At 45.7% G+C, this 25452-nt stretch overlaps 1 protein-coding gene across 6 annotated transcripts in view; it reads right to left on the reverse strand.

Moving 5' to 3' along the window:
- The window catches only part of SMOC1 (SPARC related modular calcium binding 1), a 137458-nt gene extending 112306 nt beyond the window's left edge, over window positions 1-25152 (reverse strand). For 5 of the 6 annotated variants that reach the window (XM_084893302.1, XM_084893299.1, XM_084893301.1 and 2 more), the window contains exon 1: window positions 24798-25045. In XM_084893302.1, coding sequence (XP_084749428.1) covers window positions 24798-24896 — 99 coding nt within the window. In that variant the 5' untranslated portion in view covers window positions 24897-25045. Of the gene's footprint in view, window positions 1-24797 lie in introns of all 6 variants that reach the window. The other variant, XM_084893305.1, reaches the window with a different exon arrangement.
- Between the last annotated feature and the right edge of the window lie 300 nt (window positions 25153-25452).

Below are 25452 nucleotides of genomic sequence, written 5' to 3' on the forward strand. Positions count from 1 at the left end.
AAATGCTAGTAGGTGATCGATCATTCGGCACTTGGTACATGTTGGGCCCTGGGAATTACCCTGTTGGCAAGATCGAGATTGAAGACAGGTCTCTGCCTTCTGACTTTTTTTGATATAGTTGGAAATTTGGGACTCCTGTCCTCAAGGAGCCCACAGCCCAATGGGGCAAAAAGACACAAATACAGTGAACAAACCAATCCATTACTCAGAAGTTGTGAGCGGACAGAGAGCAAGAGGAAAGGGACATTTCGAATAAACAATCTGGAGAATAGATGTCTCCCAATAAAGATATCCCAGAAAATAAGTAAATACACAGACATATCACTCACACACACACACACACACACACACACATACACACACACACACCAATACTTAGAATTACCAGGAAAATGGGAAGGAAACAGAAAGAAGACAGAAAAACAACTCCCCTGCACTGTTTCAAGCAAAGCCCGTCCCAAGTCCTAATAGTACCTTGGGAGGTTACCACAATAGACCAGAATGGTTTTTCCTTCCAGCCTCCAACACTAACAGGAAGAACGGCGGAGGGCACCGGAAGGCCAGAGCAGCACCCGCAGAACCCAAAGCACCGTCAGAATTAGAGAAGCATCCAAGATACACATATTTGTCACAGAAACGGGACAGAGGCCAGATGAGAAGGAAGGCAGAAAGGATGCTGAGGCACAGGCCCTCCCGTCCTGGCTACCAGATTCCCATGGGTCCGGCTGTGTTCTTTCCTTGTCTGCGTGTAAACACAGCTTGCCCTGTGCCCAGTCTGCCTTATTCCCACCACCCTCTGAGCAGCAGTCATCATGAAGGTGCAACATGGCTTCCCTCAAGGGGGCGAAACATCAGGAAAGGTGACAGCCAGGATTCTTGCATATAGAATACCATGCAGTGTTAGTCCACTTAGACATTTGAAATGAGAGGATAGGCAGGTTCAGTGGTCACTTCACTTTTACTAGTTGTGTTTATACACACAAAAATGCATGCTCCTTTAAACAAGAAAAATGAAAATCTCCAAAGTCCCACCACCCAGAGGAAACTCTTCCCCTTTTAATGTCTACTCTTCACTCTGTGCATATTTATCATTGACAACATGGGACTCTACGATGCACAATATGCTAGGTTTGAAACTCCCCTTTGCCCCACAATAAAGCCATTGTGAACTTACCCAAGTCAAAAACAACCAAGCATTTTCATAGATCTGTGCCATAGATCTGCACCATAACTTACTTTCTACTTAGGTGCATTCTTCATTCTTCTCTTCTGTTTCTGTCTTATTCTCCCCTTCCCCCCCCCCCCCCGCCCTCATTTTTTACGGAGTGTCACTGAATTCGAGGCACTCTGCCTTTACAGCCCAAAACAGCAGAATCACCTTAAGTCCTGTTCATCTTGTTCTCTCTACTGGTGATTAATTACAAGATAAAATGGGATCTGGATGTCTCTTGTGAAGCTCTGGAGAACTGGGACTAGTTGATAGAAATTTCAGAAAGGTGGAATTCCATTTAAAGGAAAAAGCAATCATTATGTACTTAAACAAGAAAACAGATCGCCAGTAGGGATGTTTTAGAAAGAATTGAGTCATATATCTGAGATTCCTTGTGGTAGATTTCACCTTTTATAAATGGAAAGTGAAGTTAACTACGTTTTGCTATCAAAACAATAACACAATTACTCAATGATGAGACATTGCATGGAATAGCACTGCTTCCTGTGGTTGTCAGTCCCTGAATTCTAAGGCGATGTCTGCTCCACAAAGAACGTCATGGCGGCCACCAGAAGAAAAAGTGGTTGAGGTTCCCAGCCTCAGAAACTCTCTCAACCACCATCCATTCAACCTCCTGCCCTCCTCACTAATGGTTGCTCAAGACCATTTCTTCATTAGTATGGTTGTTTTAATCAAACTCCTACTATTTCCTTCAAGATCTTCTTCCAATAATTATTTCTTTCTGCATCTCCAAACACTTTCTCCTCTCAAATATTTTTAAAGAAATATCATCTTTTAAAGAGAAATCTTTGACCCTGCATTTCTAATTCTCACCCTTCCTGTCCCATGTTGCAGGGCCGTTTCCACTTTCTTCCTTCATGGCAATCTGATGCCCTGAAAGTGCTCCTGCTGAAGTTGCTAATGGTTTCCTAGTTGCCAAATCCATTGGACACCTCATCGGTGTTAGCTGTCTGGACCCCTTCTAGGCTTCCCTTTTGCTCAGTTAGCTTCCCACTTCTCTTGACTCTTCCTTGGTGCCCTTGTTCTGTTTATCTATTTATCATTACTGCATAGCAAATCAGCCCATGTCATTGTCAGTTCCAGCTGCTATAACAAAAATATCATAGACTCGGTGGCTTACACAATAAACATCTATCTCTCATAGTTCTGGAGGCTGGGCACTCCAAGATCAAGGTGCTGGCAGATTTGATGTCTGCTGAGGACCCACTCCCTGGTATCTTCTCACTAGGTCCTCACATGGCAGAAGGGGTGAGAGAGCTTACTGGGGCTTCTTTTATAAGGGCACTAATCCCATACATGAGGGCTCCACCCCTTCATGACCTAAACACCTCCTAAAGGCCCCCACTCCTAATACTATCGCATTGGAGGTTGGGATTTTGGCACATGCATGGGAGGAATATAAACATTCAGTCCATAACACTCAGTAACTTAAAACAACAATTTGTTGTGCTCACAGATTCTATGGGCGAGGAATTTAGAAAGAGTACAGCGATGTGACTGTTCTCTGCTTCAGGAAGGACTCAAAGGCTATAGGCTGAATTTACAGCAGGAGGCAGAGATCAACTGATGGTGTCTTCATTCACACTTCTGGCAGTGGATACTGGCTGTCAGCTTGACTTCAGCTAGAGCTGTTGGTCAAAAGAACTACAGTTGGCTTCTCGCTGTGACCTAAGTCTTCAAATCATGGCAACCTCAGATTCTTACATGGTGGCTCAGGGTTCCAAAGGAACCAGTGAAAACTGCATCTTCTTTTATTAACTAGCCTGGAAGTCACAGAATATCACCTACATTTGAGTCACAAGCCTGCTAGACCATGGGAAAGAGATAGACATCCTCCTCCCCTTCCACTTCTAGAAGAAATGTCACTGTCACACAGTAAGAACATGGAGATGGAGGATATTGTTGCCATCATCTTTGGAGAATGCAATCTGCTACAATCCTCTTCCATGACTTTTCTTCCTATTTCCAGTTTAATTGTAGCATTCTCCAGAGTTTGGTCACACATTTTTCCAGGACAACTTTATTTATTAGAAGCCCAGTGTACAAAATTCATACACTCTCATTCTTTGAGCTTTTGGGGGATGTCCAACTGCCACAGGAGTGAGCCCAGTTTCTGGCTGAGGGGCATTCCCCCTGTGGGAGCACACTGACCACCAGGGGGGCAGCTCCTGCATTGAGCATCTGTCCCCTGGTGGTCAGTGTACACCATAGCGGTTGGTCATTCTGCCCTTTGGTCAATTTGCATATTAGCCTTTTGTTATATTTATTTGTTGTTTTTTTCATTTCTCATTCGAGGATATTTTTTCCATTGATTATTTTTAGAAAGAGTGGAAGAGAGAGGGAGAGACAGAGAGAGAGAAACGTTGATGTGGGAGAAACACATCGATTGGTTGTCCTCCCACACACACTCCAACCTGTGCCAGGTGCTTGCAACCGAGGTACATGCCCTTGACCAGAATCAAACCTAGAACCCTTCAGTACGCAGGCCAATGCTCTATCCACTGAGCCAAACCAACCAGGGCTACCCAAGACAACCTTAATCATACTTAAGGCTTTAACTCTCATCTGCACATTGGTGGTCCCTCAGTCAACATTTGACCTAGACCAGCAGTTGCCAAATGGTGGTGGTCCATGAGGTCCAAAAGTTTGGTGACCTCTAATCTAGACTATGACCTGAAAACTTCACCTGGAATTGAGATGCTTCAAATTCAACAAGTCCAAACCATCCTTCTTTGCCCCTTATCAAGTCTGCTTTGTTTTTTGCACTCCCCAATATCATTTGTAGCACTATCTAAATTCTGTAGTTATCTAAGTGATGATGATTTTAGAAATTAGGCCCTCAGCTAGCAGGTGGCAGAGCCAGCCTTTGAGCACATGTATATCTGACTCCAAAGCCAGTGGTATTTCACTACCTCTACTACCTTTTTTAGTCTCAAATAACTGATACCTCATATCTCCTAGGCATTTTAAGAACAGACCAGGAACCCCAGAAGTCAAATGTGTGAGAGCCTATTAAAGGCAACAACCAACTTCAAGAAGTCATCTTGGATAGAACTTCTCCCAATGAGGTAGAGGAATGTCAAGTGTCAAATCACCTAAGTGATCCGCAGAGAAGTGTTGTTGAAGGTCTCCCCTTAGGTACATGTGCTGGAGAAGCCCACCCTTTGGGGAGATAGTAACACTATCATGCAGATAAGCTACACAAACATGAACAAGAAATGGAATCCACCAACAAGTGGATTCACATGTGCATGCCTAACAGTCAGAATTGTTGGAAATCAGTTTTGTTGCAAATGACAGAAACTAAAATTAAACTGACTTAAGCCTAAAAAGAAATGTACTTGAGATTCACTGATATACAGCAAACCACTCCAAAATTTAGTGGCTTAAAATAACAATTTATGATTCTGTAGGTTGACTGAGCGACCCCTCCACTGGTTTCATCTGGGCTCACTCATGCAGCTGCATTAGGCTGAAATCCCCAAGATGGCCTCACTGACAAGTTGGCCAAATAGTGCTAGCAGCTGGCTGGGGCACTTCAGTTCTCCTGCACATGACCTCCCATCCTTCAGCAGACTGATTTTCTTACATGGTGGCCTCAGGGCAGAGGTCTAAGAGGGTGAAAGCAAAAGCTGCAAGGTCACTTGAGGCTCAGTCTCCAGAATTCAGACAATGTTACTCCCACCACATTCTATGTGTCAAAGCAAGTAACTGGCCAGTCCAGATTCAAGAGGTGGGGAAATAGACTCCACCACTTACCAGTAGGAGACACACACACACACACACACACACACACACACACACACACAAAATACTATATTTATGTACCACAGAAGATTACTGCACATATATATGGTAGATACAAAGGAGCTTTAAGCATAGTTGCATCCAAATGCTCACAATGAATTATCAGAAACCTATCTTGAATGTCCTCTTTCACCTTGTTTTGCTCTTTATTCTCAGGCAAGCTTTTCATTCATAGTGACAACCAACCACTATAGATCTACATCCTCACAATGTCCCAACCCCAGAGCTTGTCTTCCCCAATAGTTTCAACAAATTTCCCAGAACTGAATTCATTGGCCCGATGTGAGTCACATGGCCATTCCTGACCAGAAGAGAGCACACACTGATTGAGCAAGCCCCAGTCACACATTTACTCTGCAATGGGGAGGTAGAATCAGACTACTTAAGTTATTGGGACTAAGGGAGGGAAGGATTCCCCACCCTAACCCCCCCACGCCCCGCCCAAAGAAAGTAGAGATTCTATTACCAGAAAAGAGAGAATAGGTTCTAGGCAGATCAAAGCCCAGCTGTTTACTATAAGCTTCTCAAGATGATGATGGGGCAAACAGCCACCACACAATGCACTGAACTTCTCTCTCCCAATGCAACTTCCCCAGCTGGCAAGTCCCAGTTTCCCAGTGGGGTGGGATTTGCACCATTGAATAGCGTGTTGTGAATATGAAAAACAAAGACATAAGACAAAGCCTTTTGCAACAAGCACTTGCACAATTCTTCCATCTGGCAAAAGATGTTCTTTCTTGAACATTTGTCACATTGCTCCCGAAGATGCCCCTCCCTAATAGGAATCACAATGTTCTTTGTCTTTTAACTTAGTGCTTTTTTCTGGATCGGATGCAAACCCAATTTCCTCATTGCCTCCCACAGCCCTATGAAAGGACAATTCATAAATGAATAAATTAATAAGGAGTAAAAATTGTACCTCCCAGGTGTACAAGGCAAAGATGGTCAGTGGAGCAATCCAACCAGTCCATCTCTTTGCAACCTCTTGGACTCCAAGGTTCTAACTTATTTTGTAACACTTCTTTCCATCTTCCCAGTCATCTTCAGAGTATGGGACAAGGGGTTGGAAAAATAAATCTTCTTTTTTAATTACATCTCATGGTATAGCAGTTGCACTTGGTCTTCTATGGAATTAGACATCAGTCTTTTAGAGTTTTGGTTGCCCAGCTAAGATTCTCAATTTCATGTCAATGCAGGAATGGCTCCAACCCAAAAACAAGATGCTCCTCCACCCTCAAATATGAACATAACATCTGGCAGAGCAGAGGTCAGAAACATCAAGAGGCTCCTACTTCCTTCCAAGGGAGCTTGTCTTGACATATGTGAGTAGCTACTGGCAAAAGCAAATGGAATTGGCATTCATTTGTGATCTTTTAAGTCATAGGTGCATAGGCCATAGATTCCAGGCCCTGCCTAAGATTTTATTCCCTTCTACAATTTTAGCCTCAAAAAATCTCAAACTAGAGTGTGCACGAGAATCACCTACAGTTCTTTTCAGAAATTCGAATTCCTGAGCACTATAGCATCTCAAGTATTTCTCAAAGAGTAGAATTTAGGAAATAAACTCTTTGAGAAATACAAGTCCATAGGATATAACAAGATTCTTAACTGCTGGTTCTCAGCTTCTCATAGAAGAAGCCAATTTGGGTGTTTAATGAACTGTAGTTAAGAGGCCAATAATGATATCCAGTTACAGGCTGGCATAACTAAAGGCTCCATGCCCTGGACCAGGACATTGTGGTATGTGGTCATGAGCCCAATCAGCCATGGTGAGTGCAGGGATGAACAAGCAATGTACACTATGATGCACAACTCACTTGCTTTAGCACTGGGAACACCTGGTTAGCGGGTTTTTCATAATTAACACAAGAGAAGAGCCTCTGGGTATTGGAGATAGGCAAGAATATGTATCAGGGTCTCATAGTGAATATCAGAAGAAACCCCCCCTCCCCCGCCAAGCTTCCAGCAGGGGAAAGGGAAAGTAGCCACTTTGAAATAGCCAGAGTGTTCTCTTCTTCTTAACAAGGCCTGCCCTTTTTCACCAAAGCCTAACTTATTAGGGTTTTATCAGAGCCTAACCCACCTGGAGGAAAATCTCCAACTTCAGCTCCCTCTGGCCATCCTGTCCAACATAAGAGGAAGAAAACACTGACAAGCACTTGTGAAGTTCATGGCATAGAGGTTCAGGTTCACTGAAAGACTGAGACCTGGAGATCCAGAAGATGACGGCGTAAGTAAACACCTCCCACAACCACATCAAAATTACAACTAAAACACAGAACAACCATCATCCAAAACAGCAAGAAAGCTGGCTGAATGGAAGTCCTATAACTAGAGAAGTAAAGAAGAAAGCACACTGAGATTGGTAGGAGGTGTGGAGGCACAAAACGGGCTGACCCAGGCACCCGTGTGTGCCACTTCTTTTATCCAGAGGGAGACTGTCTCTGCAGAGGTCACAGGGAGAAGCAAGGGGCCCCAGGCCCACACCAGACACCCAGCCCAGGGCCCCAGAGCTGGTAAAAGAAATCCCTCTTGGCAGTAAGAAAACTATAAAAACCAGTGCAGATTGGGGCTCAGTGATACAGAGGCTGCTAGAGACCCAGCTGTTCCTCTTAAAAAGCTGGCACCACAAACTAAACTTACAAGGTCTTGCTTCTTCTGAGCTTCAGCACCAGGGCAAAGCTCTGGAGAACACAGACACATAGAAGGAGGAACTGGATTGTCTGGCATCAGCACAGGAACTTGGGGACAGCTATCTCCCAGACAGAGGTGCTTGCAGGGATCATTGTTCCTATGCTGGGACTTCCCTGGTTGCAGGGCTGACTAACAGCCACTTCTGTTTGTTCCACCCTTGTCATTCCCTAAGACCCCACCTCATCTATTTATAACTCCACCCAAACTATGTGCAGCAGCTTTTGCAAATGAATGGCCTGTCCTTGCTCAGGTTAAAATCTCTCAAACAAGCTGCAGCTGGTCAGGGAGCCTCAAACCTATCAATAAAAGGCCCAAGACCTGGCACCATACCAGCCTGCTTCACAGCTGGGCCTCATCTGGGCACTTCCAAAACCCCATATAAAAAAAGGAATCTACAGATCTCTCTGTAGCTCTGCTGGGTGGCCTGAGGCAGTGGCTGACTTTGCACTTCCCTGACCCAAGAGCCAGTGTACCCAGTGGTCAGTGTCAGACCATACCAGATTACAACTCTACACATCCATAACTGACACACACAAGGGGCAGACTCAATGAGCACCAAAGCCCCACTGAAGCAAATTCTGCTCCATAGAGGTGTCTCCTGCATAGCAGTTCTCTCACTGTATCACAGCTGGTCCTCACAGCCAATTGGCCTGTAGGTCAATTCTACCCAGTGACACCTATAGCAATCAAATCTCAACCTCAAGACTGTGCTCACATCCCAGAGTGAAAGATAAAAGTAGAAACAAAGAACATGAACAATAAATAGGAAACAGTAGCAAATGCAATAGATATTAATCTGACTATATCAATAATCATCTTAAACATCAATGTCTTAATACACCAATTGAAAGTATTTATCTGGTGGGAAATGGATGCGGTGGGCACACCTTATCTGGAAATATCCCTCCAGAAATTCATGCTAACAGTGAAGGGTTTTGTTTCTGAACTGCTCTAAAAGCAGGTTGAATCTTTTGTGGGCCCAACCTCAGGCCCTGCTGTGACTGACTTTGCAACCCAGACAAGAGAAGGCTTAGCATGGGTGAATGGAGAAGGGGAATTAGAAAAAGCAGGCACTGCTCCTCCAGCTCCATGGAATTGCCTGGGACCAGATCTGGAAACATTCTGGGCAATCAGCACCTAAACGCCAAACCCAGGAGTTATAAGGAGGACATGTCAGCAGGACCCTCAGTTACCTCCTAATGGCAAAACTGCTTCTCATGGTCTCAGAGAAAAAGGGAAGGTGATCAGGCTTGGTAGAGCTGCCTTCAGATGTTCAACTTAGGAAAACCACTTACCATCCACTTAGGAAAAGGAAAAATGAAAGAAACTTTAGGAAGTAAAGAGTATACAGAGCCTGGAAAAGACGCAGCACATGACTGGTTGAGAAATCGTATCAAGTCACACTTTTCTGTACTCATTCCATTTAAGGGGATCCCAATGACCTATATATGGTTGAGAAATGGGAGGGATCTAATTTATTGCACAAAAACTAGTTTCATTTTAAATCAAAGGGAATAGATCACAGATTAGCAATATTCTGTATATAGCAGGGGGTAGGGGGAAATAAGCAAAACAAAACAATTTTGGGTTCTCATCTGAATCTCTCATATTTTCTTATTTCACCTGCTATTGTTATGAAGACTGAACATTTACTGGGCATCCTGCCGTAATTTCATTTAAGCTACACAACGACCCAATAAGGTAAATGATAGATGAGGGAATGGAAGCTTAGAACTCAATCAATTTGCCCCCCCCCCCCCAAAAAAAAAATCACAGCTAGAAAGTGGCAGAGCTAAGACTCAATCCTAGGTTTCTTTGGCCCCAAATCACTAATATACCGCCTTCTGTTTGGCACAATATATTCGTGGGAGGCCTTTAGAAAAAGGCCAAACCATTTGCCATGTGACTCTGTGGACATCTGCACTGATGGCATTGCTATTGATGAGCCTTAAGAATCTTAATGTCAAGATCCACCTCCACTTCAAACTATATCTCTGGTTGCTTACTTTGGTTCCAACCACTGTAAATTGGTGGGTTAGCCAACTCAGAAATATAAAACTTTACTAGAGTTCAAGGTACTTCCTCCCCTTGGCTAAACTTCTGCAACTTTCCCAAGTTCTCCAGGGCATCTGTGAGTGGAAAAGTCATGGACAAAGCAATTGAAGTGCAGATCTGCATTCTAACTCTGGCTCTCAACTGTGGCTTGTTGTTATGTGGACTTTAGACAGTCCTTACCTCGTCCATTCAGTGAAGGCATACTGAGATTTCTTTCAACTGTGGGTCTATATAATATGCTCTCCTCATTTGGGGGATCTTCTGGAATCATCTTCATAGGCCTATTTATCTTACTCTGTAAGTGTCAAAATTCTTCCTACATTCCCTTTTCTAATCAGCTTTTAATCTTGGAACTCCAAGTCCGTGCTGGCAGTCACATTGGAGATCAGTTAGTCTACCTTTAATAGATAGAAGAACTGATCACACAGTAACATATCTCCCTTTCTGGGTTCTGGCCATCAATGTCCAGCAAATGTACTTCTCACCATACATCCCACCCACCATCCTGCTGGTCTGCCAATGCTATGGATCCCACATCCCAAAACGGACACTGGGCTTGTTGCCCCAGCCTGCTTTCCAATCTTCCACCTTTTATAGCCATGTGGTCAGGAGGAAGGAGGAGGAATAACCTGACCACCAGCTCCAGAACTGTGCACCCTATCTCCTTCCCTGCCACAGTGAATGGTCTACGGAATCTAGGCCTAGGTTACACAGCATGGCACTCTCCTGGCCAAAGGGATTGATTAAAAGAATAGGCATTTGACCCAATATATATAAATAAGCTAAGAGTCGAAGTTTTTTGAGAGCATGTAGGAAAAGGCTATTGAAAGCTAATTCTCTCGTCCCTCTTGGAACTTCCAAGCTTGGAACCAGTGCAGTGATTCTGCTACCTTGAAAACAATAGTCTTCTGATAAACACATACCACAAAGGGCAAAGGGGAGAGATAGCCATTCACCGAATGTTTTGAAGGCACCATTAAGCTGCTGAATCAAACCAATCCTGAAACCCACCAGGTATCTGTACCTTCTATTATTACTTGAGCCAATGAGTAAGCCAGTTCAAAACTTGGTAACTGTTTCTTAAAATATACATTCCCAAGTGTTGTACGCATGCCAAAGATCACACACAAAGCTGATCTACAGTTACACTTTAAAGGCCTACTGATTCGCACTAGAGTAAAACCAGCTCCCTCATGCTTTTACTGCTGGCACCCAAAACCAAGGAGACTCCCCTTCCTTGGCCACCAACCAAGAACTCCAGCAGAGCTTCACACTCACAGCCTTGCAGTCACACTCAGCTTCCCCGTCCAAAGGCCACTGCTCAGAGGGCAATGATGGCACCTAAGCCCTCCCCCTCTATGGTAACACCAGAGACGAGAAATACTAAATGCCACCCAAAAGTTGGAAGCCTTTTTCAGTCTACTTTTTGAAAAGCCTAAACTCCTACAAATTAATAGGTCCCAAAGTGATCATCACAGGGTGCTAATATTGCCAATGTTATGTGCCTCCTGATGGAAGTACCTACCAACTCCCACTTGCCAAAAATATACCAAATCCATATCTGATCAAGCCTCCAGATCTATCATTTTATAGGAAATATAAAGGACACAGGAACATGTCACACAACACCATAAAAAGGCAATTAGCAAACTCTAGTGTGGAAAACCCTAGAACAACCTGGGGTGTTGTTTTTTTCAACAAATAAATTACAAAGTAAAAAGGAGGTGGACGGAAACTAATGGATTAAAAGAGACTTAAGATACAGATGAGTGGGAGAAACCAAGATGGTAGCATAAGTAAACACCTGAACTTGCTGCCTCCCACAACCACTTCAAAACTTTAACTAAAAGACAAAACAGACATCATTCAGAACCACAGGAAGGCTGGCTAAGTGGAAATTCTACAACTAAAAGGGAAGAGAAAAGCACACTGAGACTCAGAGGAGCTGCGGAAGTAAAGTGTATAGGTACAGAGGCGCACAGGCGGAGAGGGCTGGCAACTGAGTACGCAGCTGGCTTTTTCAATTCAGCAGAGACACAAGCTCCCGATTGCTCTGAACTCCAGTTCTGGGCGAGACTCTGGGGACCCAGACTCATATGGGGAGAAATTGGACTGTCTAGCTTGGGGTGGACCTCGAGGACAGCTTTTTCCCAGAAGTGCTTGCAGTCATTACCAAGGGACACTGAGACCTGGGGACTTCTTAGGGAAGGGCTGGTGGGAAGCCATTGTGTTTGCTCTGCCCTAAGACCCTGTCCCACCCCAGCTGTGTGTAGAGGCTTTTGCATATGAATGGCCTGGTCCTTTGAAATCTAAACTTACCTAACAAACTGCAGCTGACCCAGAACATACAAAAGAAGGCCAAAGGCCCCACAAAAGCTTGCATTGTTTCACAGCTGGGCCTCATCTGGGCACCTCCAAAACCCAAAGAAAGAAGAGGAATCTGCAGATCTCTCCGCAGCTCCTGCTGGGTGGCCTCAGGCAGAGGCTAAATTAGCACCTCCTTGGAGATCCAAGAGCCAGTGTACCCTGGGGTCTGAGTAGGACCATCCAGATTACAACTCCTCAGATCCAAAAGGGACACACTCAGGGGGCAGACTCAGTGAGCACCAAAGCTCCACTGAAGCAAGTCTTACCTCATAAGGATGTCTCCAGCACAGAAGTTCTCCCATCGTAGACACAGCTGATCCTCACAGCCAATTGGCTTGGAGGTCAATTCCTCCCAGTGATACCAACAACAATCAAGGCTTAACTACAATAAGACTGTGCACATAGCCGAACCTGGTTTGGCTTAATGGATAGAGCGTCGGCTTGGGGACTGAAGGGTCCTGGGTTCGATTCCAGTCAAGGGCATGTACCTTGGTTGCGGGCATATTCCCAGTAGGGGGTGTGCAAGAGGCAGCTGATCGATGACTCTCTCTCATCGATGTTTCTAACTCTCTATCTCTCTCCCTTCCTCTCTGTACAAAATCAATAAAATATATTTAAAAAAAAAAAAAAAAAAAAAAAGACTGTGCACATAGCCCACAAAGGGGTGCAAAGAGTGTCCACCTCAGGTAACTGGGGAGGCTGAGCCACTGAGCTCTATAGGACACCTAGCACACAAAGCCACACTATCAACTCAGTGAAGCAGCCAAAATATGGAGACAAAGAAACAGGTCACAAATGAAAGAGATGGAGGAAAGCAAACGACTGGATATAAAGTTCAAAACCATGATTATAAGGTTTTTCAAGAATTTTCTAGAAAAGGCCAATAAATTTAGTAAGACCCTCAAGGATATAAAAAAGGACCAACTAGAAATTAAATATACACTGACTGAAATAAAAAATAATATACAGAGATCCAACAGCAGACGCAGTGTTTAGTGCTCTGTATATAACATCTGTCTTAGAGCACTAGTTAAGTATACAATTTTGCCTATATGTTCCCAAAAATTCTAGTTTAGCACTTCTTAGTTGGGATTCAGGAATCTGTGTTTTAACAACTCCACCAGGTGATTCTCATCATGAGAGAAGGTTGGGAAATACTGGACTAGAGAATCACAACAATCAAGTCAAAGATTTGAAATACAAAGAAGCAAAAAACACCCAACCAGAAAAGCAAAAAGAAAAAAGAATCCAAAAATATAAAGATAGTGTAAGGAACCTCGGGGACAACTTTAAGCGTACCAACATCTGAATTATGGGAGTGCCAGAAGAAAAGAGAGAGCAAGATACTGAAAACCTACTTAAAGAAATAATGATAGAAAACTTTCCCCACCTGGTGAAAGGAATAGACTTAGAAGTCCAGGAAGCACACAGACCCCAAACAAGAGGAATCCAAAGAGGACCACACCAAGACACATCATAATCAAAATGCCAAAGGCAAAGACAAAGAGAGAATCTTAAAATCAGCTAGGGAAAAACAGTTAGTTACCTACAAGGGAGAACTCATACGATTGTCAGCCATTTTCTCAACAGAAACTATGCAAGCCAGATGGGAGTGGCAAGAAATATTCAAAGTGATGAATAGCAAGAACCTACAACCAAGATTACTCTACCCAGCAAAATTATCATTCAGAATTGAAGGTCAGATAAAGAGCTTCACAGATAAGAAAAAGCTAAAGGAGTTCATCACTGCCAAACCAGTATTATATGAAATGCTAAAAGGTATTCTTTAAGAAGAGGAAGAAGATGAAAAAAGGTAAAGATAAAAATTATGAACAACTAATACATATCTATCAACAAGTGAGTCTAAAATACAAGTGAATAAAAAATCTGATGAACAGAATAATCTGGTAAATATAATAGAATCAGGGGCATAGAAAGGGAGTGGACTGACAATCCTCAGGGGGAAAGGGATGTGGGGGGTGCAGGAAGAGACTGAACAAAAATCGTACACCTATGGATGAGGCCAGTGGGGTTGGGGGTAAGGGCATGGGGTGGGGTGGGAACCGGGTGGAGGGGAGCTATGAGGGGGAAAAAGAGGAACAACTGCAATAATCTGAACAATAAAGATTTAACTAAAAAACTAAGAAAGACTTTTTTTAAAGTGGCTAGGGCTGAAAACATACACACACACACACAAAGATACAGATAAGTGAGTGTGGACCTTATTTGGATGTTGATTCAAATGAACAGAAAAGCATATTTAAGAGATAATCAGGGTGATTTGAATGTTGATTGAATTATAGTATATGAAGGAAGGAATTATTGTTAATATTTTTTCGTTGTGATATAGTATTAGAGTTTTTGTGAGTCATCATCTTTTTAGAGATATGTATGAAAATATTTACAGATGATAAAATACAATATCTGGGAAGGAAGTGGAGGATGATATAGGGAGAATAAATGTTGATGGATGCAGACTTGACTTGCTGTGTATAGATGGTGTGCTGTGGAGTTGTGTACCTGAAGCCTGTATAATTCATTTGTGACCCCAATGAATTCAATAAAAAGGAAAAAAAAAATACAATGTCTGGATTTGCTTCAAAGTAATCTCAGTGGAGGACTAGGGGCATGAGTGGAAGAAATGAGATTGGCCTGGAGTTTTTCATTGTTGAAAAACTGGATGAAGGTTCATGGAATTCATCACACTATTCTCTCCTTTTTGTGTATATTTGAAAGTTTTCATAATAAAGAAAAGGCTTTTTTAAGTGAAAAGACTCAAAGATTAAGAGGAACCCAAATTATTATAATTTCTATAATCTTAGAATAGAAAGACCTTTTTCATCCTGACACCAGAGATAGAAACCACAACAATAGATTAGCTACAAAAAGGTATAAAATTTAGCAGATTAAAACCATTGTCTTTTCATAATGAAAGGCATTTGACAAACATGACAGAAAAACAGATAAATATCATTAATATTTTTTAAAAACACACACTCTTCCATGTCAGACAGTAAGGTAAGGGGGGAAGAGAGGGGAACTACCAACCTTATTTTAAAAATTAGCAAAATATCTGTCCAGATAATTCCCAAGAGAACAAGAACTAATGACTAATGTAGGATGGGCAGGTACGATACAGGATACCCAGTTAAGTTTACACTTCACATAAATAACAAATAATTTCAGATAATAACAAATGATTTCTTATTTGGAACATACTTACACTGAAACATTATTTGCTGCTTATCTAAATTCAAATGTATGCAAATTACATTATTTCACATTAGATCACTCAAAATTTACACTATGCAATGGCATTCCAATTTACCCAATTTATAATCTAGGCAAGCCTACATCAGTATTTTTATTTGCCAACCCTAACTAACGGCCAATAAATTTGAGAGAATAATCGACCTCATCCCTTGTCATCCAGAAAGAGCACGCACAGTGTGAAGAGCAGAAGAAGCCGGGGCAGCGGAGAGGAACACCGGTGTCATGAGGCAGAGGTGGGAAAGGGACCCTCGCGTGCACCTGGCCCTGAGCTGGTGGGGGAAGCCCGGCCTCAGGGTTTCGGGAGGGCAGGAGGGAGGTGGCCAGCACTTGCAGTGAAGGTCAAAGTGTGGCTAAAGGTCCCTGCACATGTTCCGCAGGGAAATAGAAATCGTCATGAGCAGCACGGAGCAGAGGACCGTTTCCCAGAAGCATCGCTTTTATTATTTACTCTTAAAACTCTGTTGTGATCTATACATTTCTATTTTTATGGAAAACTTTGATATATTATGGATACATACAAAAAAGGAATTTTAAAATCCATGTACACACCTCCCACGTTAGAGACATAAAACATTGCCAGCCAATATGTTTCTCTCCCTCCTGCCCTCACAACTCTTAATTTCCTCACAAATTTTACATATGTATGCACCCCTAAACAATCGTTTATGCATGCTTTCAACCTTTATGTAAATGGCAGCATGATGTATATTTTCTTCTACAATTTATCTTCTTTCATTCCAGATTTTATTATGAAACTTATTCGTAATGAGTCTAGCTTTAGATTAGTCATTTAGAGTGCTGAGTAATATTCCCTTATGTGAATATATCATAACATATATTTCTAGTTTCCTGTTGATTAGTATTTAGCCAGTTTTTAATTTTTTTTACTTCTATCAAAAATGCTGCTGTGAAGGTCCTTAAACATGTCTCTTGGTACATATTTATGTTTTAATATGTTAAAACATATGAGAGAGAGAGAGAGAGCAAAACATCAATGTGAGAGAGAAACATTGATCAGTTGCCTCCCACATGATCCCAACTGGGGATTGAACCTACAACCTTGAGTATGCGCCTGACCATGAATTGAACTGGGGGTCTTTCGGCACACTAGACAACACTTGACTAACTGGCCCACACCAGCCAGGGCTCTTGGTATATATTTAAGTGCATTTCTCTAGGGCGTATTTATGGGACTGGAATTACAAAGTCAAAGAATGTGTGCAGCTTCAACTGTAGTTCTACAATGTACTAATTTATATTCCCACAAGCAGCAATAAATACATTTTTTTACAATTATGTCCTGTTGAGGTAAATTGAAAACTCTCCTTTAAAGCCGACTGAGTTCAAAGTGTCCTGAAAATGAGTAGGAGGCCTGGTACTAACGGTTGCTAACCCTAAAAATCAGCCCAATGTGAACACAAGCCAACTATGTTGATTCAATCCCAGGGCGACCTGTGGGTCAGGCTGGACTGAGACAGGTGTAGAGCTTTCTTAAAAAATCATGCACGTCTTAGTCTTTATTCCTTTCCTCTAAGATTAAACAATGCTCATGGTAAACAAATTTATTTTAGTAATTACTAAGACACATTTCAGGAATGAAACATCCGATTTTTCTATATAACAACCAGATTTTTTTGCCTTTTTTTTTTTTTTTTTTTTTTACACAACGGGAATTATATATTGTGGCTTGCGTTTTACTTCTTTTACTGTTCAATATTTTTTTACAAGGAAAGAAACAATCTGCATTTATTGAAAATTCTATTATTCAATAAACATTTACTAAGCACCTGTTCTTGGGCAGGACGGAGTCTATAAAGAAAATTAAACAACTCCACCATGAAGAGACTCCCACTCTAAAAGGAAAGAAACTAATAGACACAGGTCATAATAATGCCCTTTCTCTCCCCCCCCCCCCCCACCCTCCCATTTATCAATCACCTTCTATGAGCCAGGTACTGTACTAGACCCTTAATGGGGGGGGGGGGGGGACAGAACAATGGCCCCCAGGTCCTAATCCTAATACTGCTGTGTTACTTGGAGGAATTAAGGTTGCTAATCTTAAGGCAGCTAACCTTCAGATAGGAAACCAGTCTGGACTCTCTCATTGGGCCCAAAGTAATGGATCACAACGTCCGAAACGAAAGGAGAGTCAGAACCATGGAGATACAGCATGAGAAAGGAGGGACTGGCTCTGGGGCTTTGCAGGTGAAAGGGGCTGTGAGCTCAGAAATGGAGGCAGTTTCTAGAAACTGGAAAAGGCAAGAAAACAGATTTTCCCCTAAAGCTTCCAGAAAGGAACTCAGCTCTGCTGATTACTTAACCTGTTGAACGCTGTTCATTGAAAACTCTCCTTTAATGTGTGTTGTTTGCGGTATTTATGACAAACAGGAACAGGAATGGGAATCCAGGACATCCCACTTGGTACTTCCCACTGCTCTGGAACGTAAATGCTGTGACCTCCAGTGGACAAATTGGAGAACCAAGGACTCAAAAGGTTAAATTGCTTGCTCAGACTCGCTATGGCAGAGCCAGACTCCCTTTGGTTCTGGGTGCCTCCGAGGCTGTGCCCTGAGTCTGCCCCACTACCCTCCTACCTTTGATGGCTGCATTACAGGGCAGACCAGACAGGGCCTCACAGCGCTCTAGGAGTGAGCGAGCACAGGGTGAATCTGCCTGCGGGGAGGTTGGGAGGGCTGTGTGGAGCCATCGGAGCCTTCCAAAGGGAGGGCAGAATTTTGACAGAGATGGGGAAGGAAGAAAGATCAGGAAATGCAGCAAGGTTCGGTTTAGCCGAAGTCTGGGGCACGTGGGATTGGTGGATGTTCGTTGAGAAGTAAGCCTGGGCACTCTGGTGAGAGATCAACCCTGTCCAATAAGATAGCAGCTAGCCACAGGGAGCTATGAACATTTACATTGAAACTAATTAAAATCAAGTTAAATTAGAATCCCAGTTCTTCCGACTCGTACTAACCATATTTAAACCTTCAACAGCCCCGCGTGCAGGTAGAGAGCATTTCCTTCCCGGCAAAAAGGTCTCGTGGCAGTGTCTCTGAGCGTGTGAGTGACACTGCGTTCCTGACGGAGGGATCGTGTCCCTTCATATCACTCTCCACCTCGCCCTCTTCCTGTCTACTTTGGTGTACTTTGGTGTACTCTCCCGAGAGGCTTTGCAGAATTTTTCAAGAACAGATGCACGACAAATAGATACACACACACACACACACACACACACACACACACATACACATTTAAAACTCCCAGCAGTTTCTAGAGATGCTGATCTATTCCTAAAAAGAAGCCACTTCAGGAAGTTGTGTAGTTTTTCTCCTCTGTCAATACTGGGGGGTTGGGGGAGGGGGTCCTTTTAGATAAACAGTTATAATTACCAGATCGACAAGGGAGTGTAAGGTGGTTTTTAAGGGGGATGGCCTACCACTCACATTTGTAGACTCTCTGTCAGGTTTCAAAGGCCTGACACATGGTCTCCTGGACCCTGGTTTGTTCCTCGCCCTCCCTGGTGGTGGGAGGGGACGAGTGGCCTTTTCTGCTCCGTAGAGGTTGCCCCATGCTGGCTCCAATAAAAGGAGGCTGAAATCCACCCGGGAAACATCCAGGAAGTGCACAGAGCGCCTCACCTATCAAGCTTAGCGGTCTGCCAAAAGGTAAGATGAATTGTGGCCTAGGCATTCATTTGAGAATGATGTCAGCTGCAAAGGGAAATCCAATTAATTGCGATAATGACCGATGTTGCTCTGGGGTCTTCACGGGGCTGTTGGAAGTGTCTGTGGAGATCCACTCCTCTTACCTCCCGGGTAACTTGGGATTCGTGCGGCATGTACAATGCTAACTCTGTTTGGCAGGCCTCCCCAGCAGGTCCGATCGATTTCTCATCCGCAACTCAACCCTTGTCCTCTCCCAAACAGCTCCGCAGTGACAAACGCCGAAGGAGGGGGCCCTCCGCATGGACATCCCCCTCCGCCACCAGCAATGCCAGGAACTTGGCTGCTTGAACAATAGATCTCTATGTGGTCGGGAGAGAAAGGGTGCCCTGTACCTGCTAAGCAGGGCCGTGCCTCCTCCCCCAGCCTCTGCGAAGGGGGGTGAGGAGGAGGTCGGAATGAAGACAAGGCATCAAACCAGAAATCGCCTCCCCCGCCCCCACTGGCAAATAAGGCTTCTGACCCAGGCCTCAGCGAGTGAACTTTTCTGCTCTGCAGGGCTGGGCGCTCAGATGTCCAGGCTGATTCCCCTGAGCGAGGGAGAGGGAAGACTGCCCGCAGCCAGCTCAGCTTTACATGAGCCCTTTGGCCAGCTGGGGTAGACATTTATGCCAGGGCCTGGGCCTGCTCTGGGTCCAACGGGCCAAGAATTAAAAGCCAATAATCACTCCCCAAGGTGGCGCTTTAGGTGGGGCCACAAGCACATCTGGAAAGCGGGTGGAGGGAGCAAGAGGCAAGAAAAGAGTTCCCATTTAGGGAATTTTTGTTTGACCTGAAGTGCAAAGAATTTAATTATAATTTCTGGTTTGTGACGCATTCAAACTGGTACACGCAGGGCCCGCTTTTATTTTTTATTGAATCGGCTATTAGGCCTTTACTCATGAACAAAAACCCTCAAACTCACCACCACCACCCCCCACCAGGAAAAGAAGTAAAGTACTTACCCAGCCAACTGGTCATGTCCCCCCCAATCTACTCCCGGCCTCACCCTTACTTCCCCCTGAATCCTGTGCTCACCATTACCTTGCTTTTTTTTATGTAGTTTTATTGAAGCTATATGTACTCCTACATGTGTTATCCTTTCATTTCAGCTATCTATAAGTTTATAAAAGCTGCTGTGCTGCATCTTTGGGTGCATTTCTTTTACTTAATATCACATTACCAAGATTCGTCTGTATTTTTGCATGCCACTGAGCTTAATTCTCCGCTGTGTGAATACATCACAGTTTATTCATCTGCCAACTGTTGGGCAGTTGGATTCTTTCCAGGCTCGTGGTATTGTGGGCGTGCATTTCTCTTGGGCATGTCTACCTAAGAGTGGAATTGCTAGGCCATAGAAATGTGCCCGTTCAATTTTCAGAGGTAATGAGACCATATCACAGTGTTTTCCATTTGATTGCATCTCCTACAGTTTCTGAGATGACTGTTTCCTCCTCCTGTCCTCCTCAGTTTTGTTTCTTTAAATTACACATGTCATACCTATCAAAATGTTTAAACCTAGTTCTTGACCTAACTCCTGATTAGCATCTCAGATAAATCCCGTGTGGAAAAGAAGGCTTCGTGTCAGGCACACCGATCATCAGAGAGACATCTGTGCAGACACAAGTTCCCAACCCTGACCCTGACATGAGGCAGGCTAGCCAAAAGGAAGGGAACTGTCTAGAAGCCGCTTCACATTTGGCAAATGCAAGGTAAAAAGAAAATAAAGGTTTAGGGTGCAGCGAATGCCTGTTTCCCATCCAAGTCTGCCTTCGCTCCTCCCCTAAACCTTCCATAACCAACACACACTCTTATTTTTTAAACAAAGAACAAAGGCCTGAAAATGAGAAAAGAAATCACTTGTACGTAACCAATTTCAGGTTCACATGAGAGCAGGGGGTCCAGCCTGGCAATCACTGCACAGTCCAATTCATTGCAGTAAATATTTACAGAACGCTTGGCAGTGTGACCAATAAGATCTCTATTCTGCCCTCAAGGGTCTTTCGAGCTTGTTCACTTAACAAGACAGGATCATGCATGAAGTGCCGAAGGGGCCGGTGAGGGCTAAAAAGATGCAGATGCTGGCCCGATTTCAAGATGCTCACTGTAGAAAGATTAGCAGACGTTAGAACACAGGAGCACCAGATACAGGAGTTGTTAGGAGGTGAGTGTGATGATGCTGCCAGTAGGGAAGCTCCTAGAGAGTGCCGTGGGAGCCGGATTTTGCAGGATGAACCAAGTAAGCAACAAGAGGCAGGACAAATAGAGAATAGACCTAAAACTATTTTTTTTAATGTCTTACTCAGTCTTCTGGACCTTCCCATTCTCTCATATTTCTCAAACTTCTTCCATCTATTTCCTGCCTCCACCACCAGAAAAGTGGTACCCACGGGCCTTGATGAAACATGCGTTTATTCGTTCATTCCACAAACACCTACAAAGTCAACCCCTTGTGCTGAGCTCTGGGGATACACCGACAGACAAGATGGGCACGGTTCCTGCCCTCACTCAGCTCCTGGGTTTCAAGGGCAGAGAGGGGATTAGACAAAGACGGGCAGTTGGGTTGGCCTGACCATCAGCCAGACTCCAGTGGCCTCAGAGTCCTGCCACCTTCCCCCTCCTCCCAATCCTATCCTCCCTATAAAACATTTTCAGTAAATTTTACATTAAAGAAATGGCTGATGCCGAAACTGGCCTGGCTCAGTGGATAGAACCTCGGCCTGCGGACTGAAAGGTCCCGGGTTCAATTCCGGGCAAGGGCATGTAACTTGGTTGCGGGCACATCCCCAGTAGAGGGTGTGCAGAAGGCGGCTGATTGATGTTTCTCTCTCATCAATGTTTCTGACTCTCTGTCCCTCTCTCTTCCTCTCTGTAAAAAAATCAGTAAAATATAAAATAAGAAAATTAAAAATTTAAAAGAAAGAAATGGCTGCCTCCTTGGTCATTAAAAGGATCCTAACCATGTCCCAGGTATCCATGCTGCTCAGAGCTGAGAGACCAAAATACTCAGGTGCTTCCTACATAATAGCCTCCCATCTGATACCCGATCGCGGCTGGTTTCCAGCGTCAGACAAATGTCAGGAATTTTATGAAGGCAGGAAGCAAATGAGGGGGCAAGGATTGGGGTCTAGGCCTCAGGGGAGCTCAATTAGTGAGCCAGATAAAGTTAAACCAAAAGGGCGTGCTCTCGGTTTCCTAGAAAACCAGCTGGAAAAGATGCCAATCCTTAAGCTTCTGTCACTCAAAAGATTAACAGGAGAGTCCGAGGGGTGCCCGAGGGAACACTGCAGCACGCCAGATGTTTCTGCTCCTCCTCTGACACTGACACTCGCCACCAGAACCACACCTCACAGGCCACCAAGGAGCCACAGGAGAGAAGTGCGGTCTTTGCAATAGGTCAAAACTCAAAGACAGCACCCTTAGTATCCAAAAATATTGTGACTAACTCTCTCTTACAGACTCGCCTGATGCATCTGGGTTCGGTACTTTCTCGTCGGGCTACCTCTGCCTTTAACAGCGATGGCAGCGCTGGTGTGAGGCACACTCCCTGCAGCTGCTTGGTGGTGCGGCAAGCACGCAACCTGTAAACCCACACACACCAAGCTGCAAACGCACCGTGAGTGTTTCAAGGAAGACGTGTTGCCTCCCTGGGTCTCACGTGCAAAAGGTTCTTATGAGCAGAAGCCATCCCAAGCATTCATAAAGGTAGCCTTGTGGTTGCCTATAAATGCACTCAGGGAACCACATGCTCGGGACAGCAGCTTCCCCCGGGTACTTTCTCAACACACACGTGGGAAGGGGGTGTGCGTGGGGGGAGATGCAGGTAGGACACACACAAGCCCAGTCACCGTGCCTATGTATGTTCTCTCACTTCTATGGAACTGAAAACTAAAGACGCTGGAGGGAGACCTAACCCATACCCTGCCCTTTCCCCTAAAAGTTGCTTCCTCCGATTTCAGGAGTCGGGAAAGGAGAGCCATATGGCTTAAGACGCTAGACATGCCCAGCGGCAAATAAGCCGCCCACCATTTGTCTCCAGGCCCCTCGTGTGGGCGGGCCATCCAGGTTTCAGTCGGGGTGCTCTGGTCTGCATCTCTTTCCTGACTGTTCCTAATTATTGGAGGGAACGCCGTGGCTCTCCTGACCTCCGAGTTTAAGAGCTGCGGGTCCTAATATCAAACCGAGCAGCTTCATTTAAAAGGCATCCTCAACTGCATCCATAAAAGTCACTCCCGGAGCCCTTACTTGCCCCGGCTTTGGAAAAGCCTGCTGTCGAGGATTTATGACACGCCCTGGATCTAATCTGCGGCACTTTAACTGCTGCTGTTGCACATCTGGTCATAAAAGCAAGGGCCGGCCCAACACGGGGACAAACACTTTTCTTTCCTAAGTGGCTGCAAATCTGATCTCGCAGTGATAGCCGGGCTCGGATGCAATCAGCCAGCATCTGGGCAGTCGTGAAAGCTCGTCAAACTTTGCAAGGCTTTTGCTCTCCACACGACAGCCATAAAGGCGATTCTCATATAGCAAGAGCTACGCATAAAGAACCTGCCATGTGAACAGGTGGTCACGAGGCTAGGCCTAAGGATAGCCAGGAAAGCACGCTTTGATTAAGGAGCCAACTTTGTTTTTTACGAAGGTCCTCGCTATACTTCATGGACTCCCAAGATGTCAACGGAGGCGAGCAGCTACCCAGAGAGGCCACGGGCCAGCCCTAAGCTAATTCTTGGCCGGAGATTGTCTGAATACAATTTGGCCAATTGTTTGGTCACATGAACAACGAGGTGGTTTAGTACTACTTTTTAAGGCAGTGGAATTCTTCATTAGAGCCATTTGGGGGCTGGAGGTGGAGGAGAATAATCTAGACCCAAAAAATGGATACAGTGCTGCCGGTTCCAGGAGAGCTGACAATGCCCTGTACAGCCTGTCCTGTGCACAGAATTGGCACGTTTCACATCGTTCAGAATCTCCAATCAGACCAAGGTTCAACAAGGATTCCAAGCTCCCAGCCCCAAGCCCCGAGGGGGGGAAGAGACCCTTGCACGCTGTGCACCTCCTTTCTACCACCTCGCCACAGCGCCCTCCCCCCCCCAACCTTCCCCCTCCTCCAGCCTCCTCCAGGGCTGTAGCCAGCAGGAGGGCGCATTAAAATTATCTGCTGTGGGTTTTTACGAGCAGCGATCGCTTTTTAAAAACAACACAAGGTCCTTGTGTGGCTCTCGGGTAACCTAAAACGCTGGAGGCAGAGCTGCCCCCCGCCGCCTGCCAAGAAGGCCAGCGCTCCGGGAGCGGGCGCGGGCGCGGCGTGAGACCGCAGGCAGCCCCGCCGGGGCGGAGAGCAGCGGGAGCGAGACGCCCCCGGAGGAGAGACCTGTGAAGAAGACCCATCATCAGTGACAGTTCGGGTTCCGGGGGGGCTAGGCAGAGTCGCTGCTGCAAGAAAGGGCTGGGGGCGGTGGACAGACAATGGGAGAAATTTTTATTTCAGCAACTTCGCCAAGAAGCCCTCGGGAGACTGGGGAGGGGGTGGGACTGGGCGGGGGGGGAGACAAGGTCTGACACCTCCCTTCCTCTTTCCCCCTCCCCCCTTCCCCCTCTCCCTGCCCCCCGGGGATGAGAGCGAGCGACCCCGGGGTCCCCCGGCAGGTAGGCGCGGCGGGGGGCGCACTTACCCGGGGGCCGGTGGTGCGGTGGCCGCGGGCCGGGGACAGCTGCACCAGCACGAGCAGCAAGTGGGGCGTGAGCAGGCGGGCGCCGCGCGCGGGCAGCATGGTGCCAGCGGGCTGCGGGCCGGGGTCGCGGGCTCCGCCGGGCGCACGGCCGCGCCTGCCTCGCTGCCTTCCTTCCCTCGGGGGCCCCGGCGGGGGCGGGGGCGGGGGGCGGCCGGCGGCGGGGGCGCAGCGCGGGCTGGCGGGGGCTGCGGGCGGGGCGCGCGGGCATGAACCGCGAAGCGGGCAGCTGGGGCGCGAGCGTGTGCTCCGCGCGCGGCGGTCGCTCGCTCTGCTGGGCCGGTCCCGGCAGCGGCAGGTTGGTTGCCAGAGCCCGGGCCATGGGAATTCCCGTTATAAACCCCCTGAGGGGGGCGGGGCGGAGCCCGGGGGCCCTGATTGACGGGCCGAGAGGCCCGTAGCAGCCGCCCCTCTGGCAGGTGAAGACCAATGGGAGAGAAGGGAGAGGGGCGGCTCGCGGTCAAACCCCCCCACCCCCACCCCAGAGGAAGGACACACAGTTGGTCCCCTGCAGTGGGCTCTGGCAGAGACCTGGATCCAGAGGAACTTTCTGCTCGCCCTGCTGTCTGTCCCAGGAAGCCTCAGAGAGCTAACAGCA

The sequence above is a fragment of the Pipistrellus hanaki genome (assembly GCF_964339955.1).
Source record: "Pipistrellus hanaki genome assembly, chromosome: 1".
NCBI classification, from domain to species: Eukaryota; Metazoa; Chordata; class Mammalia; order Chiroptera; family Vespertilionidae; genus Pipistrellus; species Pipistrellus hanaki.